The 13,102-nt window shown below is 32.2% G+C and overlaps 1 protein-coding gene across 1 annotated transcript; it reads left to right on the forward strand.

Moving 5' to 3' along the window:
• The first annotated feature begins 4,955 nt into the window (after window positions 1-4,955).
• LOC144544464 (uncharacterized) lies at window positions 4,956-10,815 on the forward strand. The gene is made up of 9 exons (XM_078292974.1): window positions 4,956-5,090; window positions 5,587-6,213; window positions 6,686-6,771; window positions 7,051-7,242; window positions 7,982-8,108; window positions 8,825-8,910; window positions 9,190-9,381; window positions 10,186-10,306; window positions 10,612-10,815. Exons 2-9 carry the CDS (start codon window positions 5,832-5,834, stop codon window positions 10,641-10,643), a joined length of 1,218 nt encoding a protein of 405 aa, XP_078149100.1. The 5' UTR covers window positions 4,956-5,090; window positions 5,587-5,831; the 3' UTR covers window positions 10,644-10,815.
• The last annotated feature ends 2,287 nt before the right edge of the window (window positions 10,816-13,102 follow it).

Raw genomic sequence — 13,102 nt, forward strand, 5'->3', positions numbered from 1 at the left:
AATTTGGAAGTCTGGCTCCGCTCTTGATCGTACTTCTAGTATAAAATTTATCAATAAATAGTATTGTTAGCATATATAGCTTGTGGGTTCCACTATAAAATTTCCATAATGGCAATATAAAGGCACGCATATTTAAGTTATATAACATGACAAAAAAAAGATAAATCTAAAACTAAGGATATTCAATCAAAGAGTAAAGCATAAAAATTATTAAAACTATAAATGAATATCATAAGGTAATTTTCTATGCCAAAGGGTACTCATTATTGTTACATTAGTTAACAGAACTAAATGAAGAATATATTTGTTTGGAACTAAAAAAAAAGATAAAAATTTACAAGAAAATTATTTTCTTTGGCTCTGTGATGATTTAGAATTTATTAAAAGAATAAAGGTCAATAAAGAAATAAAATATTTTTAAACTTGCAATGTGTGACAATTACGTATCGCAAAGAACCTTTGCGGGTTGGTTAGTTTTCTATCCTTAATAATGCAGTATGTAATAGTTGTTGGAAAATATTATTGAAAACCAGTGACAGCTATTGAATTAAAAACTTAATATTGAACCTATTACAAGATAGAATAAACTTTTAGTTAATATTTCTTCATTTTGTTTATAATTTTTATACTTTTACCTTAAAGTTATTTTTACTAAATAGATTGCAATTAATTATGCAGGAGATTGATCTCAATAAGGAGCTCATTGATTCAAACTACACTCCAATTGTCAATTTATTTGTAAGTTGAGTTGCATTGAACAACACCTCTGCAGTAAATTTACTATATATATGTGTTTTGGTCAAACTGCACAGTAAGTGGAATTGAACATTTCTAAGTGTTTAACAAAGATATATATATACTTTGCACCTGTGTTGTACCTGTTTGATAAGTTAACTCAAAAATTAAACTCACATCTAATAAGGTGTGTCTATCTTCCGGTTGAAAGCTATTGGTACTCTTTTGTTAAGACATTAGCAATTTGAGACGATAATACTGGTAAATCTACAGCAGGGATGCTGTTAAATTCTGTGTATTCTTTATTTAAATATATATCCAACATCATTTTATTGCATTATAAAATATGGTCAAAATTATGGGATTATAACTTATCAATAATAAATCTATATTTCCATAAGTAATTGAGCGCAATACATATTAAGAATTTGCCCTCAATTTATTATGGAAAAACGACTTTATTCTTGATTATGACGTGTTATAACCTTATAAATTTGATCATGTTTTTACATACAATTAAAAGATGTTGGATGTATATCTTAATAGAGATTACACAAGTTCTAAACCGCAACTTTGCTGTAGGTTTACTAATATTGTTGTTTGAAAATGTTGATTTATAAAAATAGTCTTCCCGTTGCATGAGGAAACTAATTCTATTATTCGAATTTCTTTTTAATTCTTATTAGTTTTTGAAATAAAGGATTTCTCTTGAACTTCGTTATTTTCGACCTTTTGTGTGACAACTATAATGTTATTTATAATGAGGAGGGTTCAAATGCCTCCATGTTTTTGTGCCTCCATCATGCCTCCATCTCCCTCCATCATTTTCAAAGTTCAAACAGTCGATCCGAACCGCTCAAACTAAACTCCATACTAAAATATGTTTGGAGACCAAATTTTATATTTTTAGGAATTTTTTTACTATTTTTTTAGATAGGTAGAAAAATACTGTTTTTAGATGGTTCAGATTTACTGATTTTGTACCTATCTAAAAAAATAGTAAAAAAATTCCTAAAAATATAAAATTTGGTCTCCAAACATATTTTAGTATAGAGGTTAGGTTGAGCGGTTCGGATCGACTGTTTGAACTTTGAAAATAATGGAGGGAGATGGAGGCATGATGGAGGCACAAAAACATGGAGGCATTTGAACCCTCCTCATTTATAATAGTGCGGGTAAATTATAGCGTTCAAATCATAGTGAAAAAGATTCGCGTATAATATCTAAATTATATCCGAATAATTCATTTTTTTGGTGATGTCAAACCGAACGCCGAATTATTCGGTTGACCGAACTTTGACCGAATTAAACCCGAATAATTCGCAAATTTTACGAACTTTTCCCAAATTTACGAATTATTCACGATTTTTTCCCATAATATATTTTTTTTCTTTTTCTCTCTCTTGCAGGACTGAGATCTCTGATCTGGATAATTTCGAATCATTTCCGAATTATACCCGAATCATAAATTTTTGATCTCGCCGAACCGAACCCGGATAATTCATTTGTCAGTATATCAAATGGATCAAAAGGGCTTTCTTACTCTTGTATAAAAAAACACATAACAGGGCTCCTATCTGTCTGCAACTGGTCAGTGGCCAATCAAATTGCTACACGCAATTGTCAATCCTTCAATGAATCCGTATCCTTCAAAATGTAGGCACTGAATTTTTTTTTGTACATTTTATTGTAAATATTTCTGGGAAATTCACATCCATTTTAATACCCATAGTGATAAATGAATTATTCGGGTTCAGTTTGGCGACCTCAAAAATTTGTGATTCGAGAATAATTTGGATATAATTTGGGAATGATTTGGAATTATCCGGACCGAAGATCTTAGTCCTGCAAAGAGAGCAAAAAACAAAAACAAAAAATGTTATGGAAAAAATTAGCAAATAATATGTAAAATTCGGAAAAAGTTCGTAAAATTCGCAAATTATTCGGGTTTATTTCGATCAACCGAATAATTCGAAGTTCGATTCGACATGACCAAAAAAATAAATTATTTGAATTTAATTCGTAAATAATTCGCTAATTTTGTAGCTATGCTAATTATACCTGAGGTGCAATGATTAGATCCGGAACCGTTCTTGTAACCTGAGATGAATATTAAAATGTATCCTCTATTGTTACAAATTACAATAGACATCGGATTTTTTTGGCTCAACTGGGATTTAATCCGGACCGTTCTCCTGCAATAGCATGGAGTACCTGAGTGGACACGGACTCATTTTTGGAAGGCTATGAGCCTAATTTTTTAATACTATATAATTTGTTGTAATTTTTAATTTTTTTAAGTAAAGATTAGAAGTTAAGTCAACCAACTATTTAAAATTTAAAAGAATTGTTTCATTTGAATTTTGAACATGCGATCTTCCATACAAAGAACATTTCAGCTTGACATGAATTTATTTTCTTTTTTGTTCGCGTTGTCTTTACGAACAAACAATTTAATATTATTGTGTTTCTCTATCATAGAGATATATATTCCTACATTTGTTTCGTTCTAACTTTTTAACTAATAAAGGTTCTCTACATTTCTCAATTGCAAACATTATTCATCAAGTATTTTTTTTTTATGTTCATATCTAATAAGCATCAAATAAACATATAACTTAATTGACTAGAATTTTACCCCGAATTTAATCAAATCTCTTGATTTAGTTTAAGCTTTGTATTAAGATTAGGTATAGTTTGCTGTATTTATGTCCAGAATCGATGAAAAATAAGAGTATTTTGGAGAAGAAATCAACGAAGAAGATATTTTAAAAAAAAAATATGAAATTTGGCGAAGTCATGAAGAAATATGGATCACTCAACTTTTATTAATTTTTTTTGGACATTGTACATTCTGATTTGGAGGTCAAAATTCTTTAAATATTTATGTGCATGTAATTGGTATGATATAAAATACATCTGACAATTTAAATTTGTTAATATTTAAGCACGAATCAGAAAACCAACATTAATTGTTTGGTACGGATAACTTCTCAAACAAGTATTAGTGTCACAAATGACTATAATTTGACTATGGATGTGAATAAAACAACTATAACAAGTTTGTTTATTTCGTTGCAATTTTTTTTTCTTTTTTGTCCACCGGAAAATATATACATAGCATGTCTCTAATTTTTATTCCTTCTGAATTCCCCCTTTTAGTTACTATATTATGAAAGAGGAGAGTTCAAATGCCTCCATTATGCCTCAATTTTTAAAAACTTTAATAATTCAAAATTAAAAATTTAAAAGTCAAAATAAAACAGTTGGATATGATCTACATCATTTTATCTATGCATATGTAAAAAATTATGACATTTCAATTTTATTTTGATTGTCATCAAGGGCTTGTAAAAACACACTAATGTGGATGATTTCTAGGCATTGATTTTTGAACTTATTGATTCACATAAAAACAAAATTAAAATGTGATAATTTTTTATGAGCACATAGAGAAAATAACATAGAACATATTTAACAGTTATATTTTGACTTTTAGTAAGGAATGAAATTTTATAATTTTTGAAATTTTTTTACTATTTTTTAAGATGGGTAGAAAATCATTGTTTTTTGAACGGTTCAAAAACAATGATTTTGTACCTATTTTAAAAACTAGCAAAAAAATTCCAAAAAATATAAAATTTCATCTCCATGCATATTTTAGTATAAATATTTTGTTGAACGGTTCGGATCGACGATTTGGACTTTGAAAACGAAAATATAAAATGTGAGGTATAAAAAAAACGAGACATTGGAACCCTCTCTATAAATATATATTTTATAAATAATTTAACACTACGACATAATTAATAACTAATATTTTAATAATATAATAGATGTTTATTAAACCAACAAGCTAATTATTAAAAATATCCGTATCCGTCTAACATCGAATCCGTATTCGTAACATTTAATATTCAATCCGTATCCGTATTCATATTCGAAAAATTACAAGAGATACAGATACGTAAGACCATCCGATCCGTATCCGACTGTTTACACCCCTACGTACATCAGATACTCGGATGTCAGTTCCATCCACTACGCTGAGATATTAATTACCATTTGGCTTTTGCACGAGAGACGATGCATTCAAATATTAAAATCTCTTGACTTCGACTGTAGAGAAGTTGAATCGATTCTGAAAATGGGTCAGGAATCTGTCCCAAGTACAGAATTCCTCTCCAAAGCCTCCCCAAACCGCACGATCACATCTCAAATTTCGCCGACATCACTCCTCTCAGCGGAAGCAATGTGATTCGCGCCTTGGGGACTCGATAACTGAATGAAGATCTCGCCGTTAAGTCTCACCCAACTGTGGTAGTATTTAGCTCTCTGGCCTCGACTATTTTCAGGTCAATCTTGAATCTGATTTAGCATATATTTTCATGTCTACTATTTTTTTCTCAATTCAAGATTTGTACTCTCTGAAATTTGCATATATGCCCCTGAGTTTTTACTGGTAGAAATTATTTTGGTGGTTGGGCTCAGTTGAGACCAAATATTTGTGAGAATTTAGATGTTTCCTGCTAATGACTCATTGTCTAAACTTCCATTGTTGCTCTGCTCGTAATTTGATCCTAAATTATAAAAGAGAGTGAAAGAAGAAAGAAATTTTGTTTCCTTTTTTTGCTTAACGGAGAGAGGAGGCTAACGGGGAATGAACATCTGTTAGTATTTTTTTTGAAGGTCAAAACATCTGTTAGTATTAATTTGATCATTTTTTTTATAAGATGAATCGTGTGGTCAGGAGACCATTTGGAGAGAAGTCTGTACAAATGACTTTGGACAGGTTTCCTGCCCTCTAAAAATGAAGAGAATAATTAATGATACTTTATTGTGTATATGTAGAGATTTATTTTGAGATTCAGCCAGTGGAAGACACAAAAGAGAGAGACAACATGAAAGGAAGTGGCGAATTGGGTGTAAGAATGAATAATTTTCATGTGGAGATGAATTCTTCCTTGATGCATACAATGGCAAGTTATAATGTATCGTTGTTATTTTTATTTTCAGTCCCTCAAGAGTTTTAGTTCTTCTTAGTTTTGCCACTGACAAATGTTGTTCTGCAGAATATTCCAAACAAGTTTGCAAAAATGTTCATAGGATCCATGAGCAAAAACATTAAACTGGAAGGTCCAAGCGGATATACTTGGCATGTGAAAATTATGAGGTCTGACAACACATTTGCTCTGCAATCTGGTTGGAAGGAATTTGTAACTGCTAATAAAATTGATGAAAATGATTTTATAGTATTTAGATACAAAGATAACTCCTCTTTTAAAGTGCTAATCTTTGATCGGAGTGGATGCGAAAAAGTTGCTCCTTTCTTTGCAAAAAATATGAACACGGAGTCGGAGAAAGAGATCATATATCTATCTAGTACTGACACTGATGAATCTTCTTGTGGGATTTTAACTCGTGCCGCTCGAGCACGCATGACTAGAGAAAGGGTTTGTGGTAAGCGGAAACAAAGAGGTAGGTATATCTTGTTCATGATATTCATTATTTTTAAATAATTTTTTGTTTTTATGCATTAATGATTTTATTTTGTGAAGGAATGAGATTCATTCTTCAAAGATCAATGTATGAATTAATAGTATACAGGAAACTATTATTGCTTGTTATATGAAAAGAATATATGCATCCTCCTGGAATCCAAGTATGTGTCAAGCATTTCAAGGATAAATGTTGTATTTTCGTACAAGCATTTCTCCAAATACGGTCAAACCTGCTAGGCCAACTTCTTTTAGAAAAATATAAGCAGCAAACACAGACTTCTACAGTTCTACTTGCATAAATTTAATTTCCAAAATCCCCTGCTAGTATTATGAAGATGGCAAGTAGCTGTGTTCTGGAAATTTGTAAACAGCATCAGCAAGTGACAAATTCTACATTTTGAAGTAAAACAAGAGAAATGAACTTATGCCATTTAATTTTTTTGTTGTAGATTTTGTACAAGAATCAACTGAGAGTGAGAGTAGCTCAGGAAAGGATAATAGATGTGGAATAGTTCAACGGAAATGCACGGCTATGGTAATAAAATAAAATAAAATAAAAGTAGGATGTGGAATAAGTTAATCCTCTGGAAGATGTAGAGTAACTTTCTCTGGATTAGCTCATATTTTACTCCTCATTTGGCAGCTTAGGTGTGGAATAAGGAGTTTACTCCACCTCTTACTCTACAACGAAACATAGCCTATATGGTCTTTGGCAACTTGGAAAAAGTCATATTGAATGAATATCACCAAAAAAGAATCTAACTTATCTTTATCTGTACAAGTGAAAGTCAACTGATATGCTTACCTCATATAGATTCCTCGGGAAACTTTAGTTTCCCTTATGCCTGCTGGTGAGACTAGCCGCCCACAAAAACAGAAACGAGGCCGGAAGAGGGTTAATCCAGAATCTGTCTACACAAGAAAAAGGGCAGAAGGTTTGCCTGATGGCTGGGTAATTAATGAGCGTGTGAGGCTTTCTGGCAAGCAAGCTGGGTACAAATACAAGGTACTTGAAATTTTTGTTAGTCACATCTGTGTGGCATCTATCGTGAAATTGAAACAGAGCCTGATGTGCAATACTGTTGACTATTAGGAGTTAATTTTCATAAATAAATAAGAGGATGTTGATAGGATGTTTATTATAAATTGGTTACTGCCTTACTGGATGCTGTCAAAAGTTTATATATAAAATATGGAGATGTTAATGTTAGATCTTTTTGATGACGATTTGTCCCTGCACTTGAATATGAATAATTCAAATGAGCCCTTAGAGGTGTTTGACTGTGGCAATTTGGGTCAGCTTGCTTTTTTGACACTAAACCCTAAACCCTAAACCTTATCACAGGTCATTCTGGTCCAGATTTGGGTTCTTGTTATCTGTTTAAGGTCATTTTGGATTTGGGGTCATTCAGATTCTGTGGAGTGGGTTTGATAATTTAATCGTGCTAGACTTGGATTTCTACGGGTAACTGTCCTAATAAATTATGGGTAAGTATCTGTTAAGTTCTTTCTTTGTCAAACTGGGTTATAGGTTTGAATTGACGGTTCAAGGTTTTGGTACCAATTGGGTCTCACAAATTCAGGATAGTGAACCACTCTATTATATATGGTTTATTGGATTCAGGCTGTGTTGAGGTTCGGATAATTGATTTTAACAAATAGTGATGTGGAAAAAACTGAAATGTTAGTTATTTGCTTGAGGAATTGTTTTTAATTGATAATTTTGTTCTTCTTCTTTGGGGCAGTACTTCATTGAACCAGGGACTGGGAACAGCTTCAGATCACGGAAGTCAGTGTGGCATCACCTCGGCCTTGGCTTACCTGATTCTCAGCCTTCTAAAAATAAGCACAGGAAGCCTTCAGCTCGTGGAGGTAAATTAACAATGCTATTTTACTAAAATAGTTATATTTCCTAAAAAGTACGAGTGATTTAGCAACATAAAGTTGTTACATTCTGCCTGCAACCTTTAAGGTTAATAAATATTTTGGAAATTGGAAAGCCAGCACTTTGTTTTTTTTTATTTCTCCATAAGCATCAGAAATAATCGATTTTTACGATTGTTATATCTTTGTAGGAGTAACCTTATATAACATAAACTACATCTAAAAAGGAAATGGTCAAATGGTCAAATGTTATATCTTTGGCTGGAATCGGATTGTTTCATAGAATCAGGCTGTTTCGGCCAAAATTTGACTGGAATCGGAGCGTTCCGGCTGAAATTTGATCAAATCAACACTAACCATGAAACTCGGCTTGAAATTGGATGGGTTCCATCCGATTCCGCTCTGGAACAGCCCGTTTTTCCTATTATGGGATAAATGATGTATTTTCGTACAAACATTTCTCCAAATATGGTCAAACCTGCTAGGCCAACTTCTTTCAGAAAATATAAGAAGCAAAGTAGCAAACACAAACTTCTACAGTTCTACTTGAATAATTTTAATTTCCAAAATCCCCTGCTAATATTATGAAGATGCCAAGTAGCTGTGTTCTGGAAATTTGTAAACAGCATCAGCAAGTGACAAATTCTACATTTTGAAGTAAAACAAGAGAAATGAACTTATGCCATTTAATTTTTTTGTTGTAGATTTTGTACAAGAATCAACTGAGAGTGAAAGTAGCTCAGGAAAGGATAATAGATGTGGAATAGCTCAACGGAAATGCACGTCTATGGTAATAAAATAAAATAAAATAAAAGTAGGATGTGGAATAACTTAATCTGCCGGAAGATGTAGAGTAACTTTCTCTGGATTAACTCATATTTTACTTCTCATTTGGCGGCTTAAGTGTGGAGTAAGGAGTTTACTCCACCTCTTACTCCACAACGAAACATGGCCTAAATGGTCTTTGGCAACTTGGAAAAACTCATATTGAATGAATATCACCAAAATAGAATCTAACTTATCTTTATCTGTACAAGTGAAAGTCAACTGATATGCTTACCTCATATAGATTTCTCGGGAAACTTTAGTTTCCCGTATGCCTGCTGGTGAGACTAGCCGCCCAGAAAAACAGAAAGGAGGCCGGCAGAGGGTTAGTCTAGAATCTGTTTACACAGGAAAATGTCCAGAAGGTTTGCCTGATGGCTGGGTAATTAATGAGCGTGTGAGGCTTTCTGGCAAGCAAGCTGGGTACAAAGACAAGGTACTTGAAATTTTTGTTAGTCACATCTATGTGGAGTCTATCATGAAATAGAAACTGAGCCTGATGTGCAATTAATACCGTTGACTGTTAGGAGTTATTTTTCATAAATAAATAATAGGATGTTGATAGGATGTTTAAATGTGTGCTCATTTCATCTGATGATTTCTCATATCTGATGCCTTGTTGAGATTTGCTTATTATAAATTGGTTACTGGTTGCTGTCAAAAGTTTATATATAAAATATGGAGATGTTAATGTTAGATCTTTTTGATGACAATTTGTCCCTGCACTTGAATATGTATAATTCAATGAGCCCTTGGAGGTCGCAGTTTGACTAGGGCAATTTGGGTCAGCTTGTTTTTTTGACACTAAACCCTAAACCTTCAGGTTCTGATTTTTGTATCACAGGTCATTCTGGTCCAGATTTGGGTTCTTGTTTTCTGTTTAAGGTCATTTTGGATTTGGGGTCATTCAGATTCTCTGTGGAGTGGGTTTGATAATTTAATCGTACTAGACTTAGATTTCTATGGGTAACTGTCCTAATAAATTATGGGTAAGTATCCGTTAAGTTCTTTCTTTGTCAAACTGGGTTATAGGTTTGAATTGAATGGGTCAAGGTTTTGGTACCAATTGGGTCTCACAAATTCAGGATGGTGAACCACTCCATTATGGTTTATTGGATTCAGTCTGTGTTGAGGTTTGGATCATTGATTTTAACAAATAGTGGTGTGGCAAAAACTGAAATATTAGTTATTTGCTTGAGCAATTGTTTTTAATTGATAATTTTGTTCTTCTTTGGGGCAGTACTTCATTGAACCAGGGACTTTGAAGAGCTTCAGATCACTGAAGTCAGTGTGGCATCACCTCGGCTTACCTGATTCTAAGCCCTGTAATAATAAGCACAGGAAGTCTCCAGCTCGTGGAGGTAAATTAACTAAAATAGTTATATTTCCTAAAATAGTTGTTACATTCTGTCTGCAACTTTTAAGGTTAATAAATATTTTGGAAATTGGAAAGCCAGCACTTTGTTTTTCTTTTTCCTAATAAGCATCAGAAATAATCGAATTTTTAAGATTTTTATAATCTTTATAGGAGTAACCTTATGTAACATAAAACGTGCAAACAGGAAAAGGTAAAACACACACAAGTTCCTCCTGTACAAATCTTTCTCTTTAGTTATTTGACAGGTAAAGAATAAAATATTCACTTGTTTTGTAATTCATCTTTTAGTTGCCAAGTCTCTGAGGAGGAAGAGCTCTTAATGACTTTAGTTGGGCAGAAGCTCACCAGGTGATGATATATTGATATAGGAGATCTCAAGCTGGATTATATTTTGGAATGTGAGATGGTTGAATTGCACCGTAGCTGTTCAAATTGTAATTATGACTATTTACTGTATTCTAATGTCCAGTAAATTAATATTGTAGTGATATTTACCTTTAATTTATATATTTTTATGCGACTATTATGAAGTTTAAATATTCAGAATTGTTGCATGCGAGATATGTGAAACAGTTCATTGTTACAAGCTAGCTAGCACTCGTATAAATGCAATTGGAATTATTGGATAGGATCTTGCCTGTCAGCCCGGAATTTTTTTTATTTATAGTAAAATAGAAAAATTAAAAATGGGAATGGATATGTGCAAATTTGAAAAACGGAAAGGCACGTGTATGGTAATAAAATAAAATAAAAGTAGGTTCCGGAATATATTTTTTTTCTAGAAAATTGGGATGCCATATCAACATAAAAAATTAGAAAAAAATTTGGGAAAAATAAAAATACAAGTATTCTACTTATTGCAGTAGCCCTCACGTTGATTTTGTATGAAATAAAATATAAAGAAAAAAAATTCATCTATCTTAAATAGAAAATTAATGGTTCGCATTTGACCTTTAATTTTATATTTTGAAATATTAATGCTCTTATGATGATTTATAGCCTCAAAAATAGTGGCACGGAATCTCCGGAACAAAATTATAGTACGCACTAGAATATAGGTATCTAATTTTTATGTACATCCATTTGATATCTTACAAAAATATTCAGCATAAAAAATTTAATCAAAGATATATCCTTTATTTCTTAAATAGTGTGTAATTTTATATCCCACTTTTTCTCTCTCACCAACACAAAAACCCATCTTAAAAAAAACGCTTCCTTCTTTCTCTGACCTAAATCCACAGTTGTCGGACGGTGATCTCGAAAACTAATATCACAGGAATCTTTCTCTTGAAATTCTCTATCTTTTAAGATCCATTTTGATAAGTATAATCCATTATTTCACTTCATGAATTTTCATGGTACAACCTATTCTTGTAAGTTCTTGAATATTTCTCAAACTTTCTGTTTTTTTTTTATTTTTTTTGTGTGTGCGCTAGAACTGATTTTTCTCTTGTGTGTTATTGTCTTGATCGTTTTCTCTGTCATTAGTGGCATCAGTTGGTACTAGCCGAAAGAGAATATACATTGGAAGCAAAGAATCAGAATGCAATCGCAACTTTGTTTTGTTCTAAATCACTCTGCCAAAGTTAACTTCCTTCGGCCAATCGATCATAGAAGACAGCTCCTCAAACGAAACAGAAATATTTTGCAACTTTGATTTGCTATAAACTATTATGCTAAAATTAGCTTTTTCTATTTTCGCTGTTTGGTTTTTGTCCACTTCGCACCTTTGTTTTGTTGCTCCGTAATTTACATTATTTCTGAATTTATAACTTTCATTATTTACTGACAATACCTTTTGGTTCATTATTTGATACAAACTCAAAAAATTCAATCCTTCTAGTTCTTTGCATGGAATTTGCATGGAATTTTCTTTTTCCGTTTGTATTTTTTTTTTATTGTTGATTTTGTCAAGTTTTTGTTCCTTTTTCTGATTTGCAGAGCTATATATGGTGTGTTGATTTCTTATGGGGGAATTTCACGTATACCCCTCAAAAACTTCAAAATTACGTATTTCCCCCTCTAAAGTTTGAAATTACGTATTTCCCCCTTTAAACTTCAAAAACTCACAAATTTACCCATTTTATTGTATTTTATATTAAAACTCATTCTAAAATCTTAAAATACCCATTTTGCCCTTTATTAAAAGCATATAAAGCCCATCAAACTCAAATTTAAATCTAAAGGGTTCCTCTACCGTTTGATCCGTGTGCATCGTATTAAGATCTGTGCATAGTGCTTCAATTTCGTGTTGATCTAGCATGCACGGATCTTAAAGCAGTATTGATTGCTGCGCATCGCATTAAGATCTGTGCACGTCACATCAATATACGTGCGTGTTCGCATCAAGATTCATGCTGATCTTGCGCACGCATATTTAAAAGCAGTTTGGACAGTAGAAAAATTGTTCAGATTCAATTTTGAGTTTGATGGGCTTTATATGCTTTTAATAAAGGATAAAATGGGTATTTTAAAATTTTAGAATGAGTTTTAATATAAAATACAATAAAATGGGTAAATTTGTGAGTTTTTGAAGTTTAGAGGGGGGAATACGTAATTTCAAACTTTAGAGGGGGAAATACGTAATTTTGAAGTTTTTGAGGGGTATGCGTGAAATTCCCCCATTTCTTATTGTCTTTTTTTTGAGATTCTGATAGTTGCTATCAGATTACCGAAATAAATAAAATAAAAATGGACAACACAACAGATATGCTATCAGCAATATTGCAACCATAGGCGAGCTTCATCCCATGCCAATTCTGCTACCACTCTTGGA

The sequence above is a fragment of the Carex rostrata genome, chromosome 26 (genome assembly GCF_964058835.1).
Source record: "Carex rostrata chromosome 26, lpCarRost1.2, whole genome shotgun sequence".
In the NCBI taxonomy this organism is placed as follows: Eukaryota; Viridiplantae; Streptophyta; class Magnoliopsida; order Poales; family Cyperaceae; genus Carex; species Carex rostrata.

Bases quoted from the DNA above. Each gene is read 5' to 3' on its own strand.
- LOC144544464 (XM_078292974.1), top strand. From the start codon at position 5,832: ATGTTCATAGGATCCATGAGCAAAAACATTAAACTGGAAGGTCCAAGC. The intron at 7,243-7,981 runs GTACTTGAAATT...TCTTTGGGGCAG, and splicing joins AAGCTGGGTACAAATACAAG to TACTTCATTGAACCAGGGAC. The intron at 8,911-9,189 runs GTAATAAAATAA...TACCTCATATAG, and splicing joins AACGGAAATGCACGTCTATG to ATTTCTCGGGAAACTTTAGT.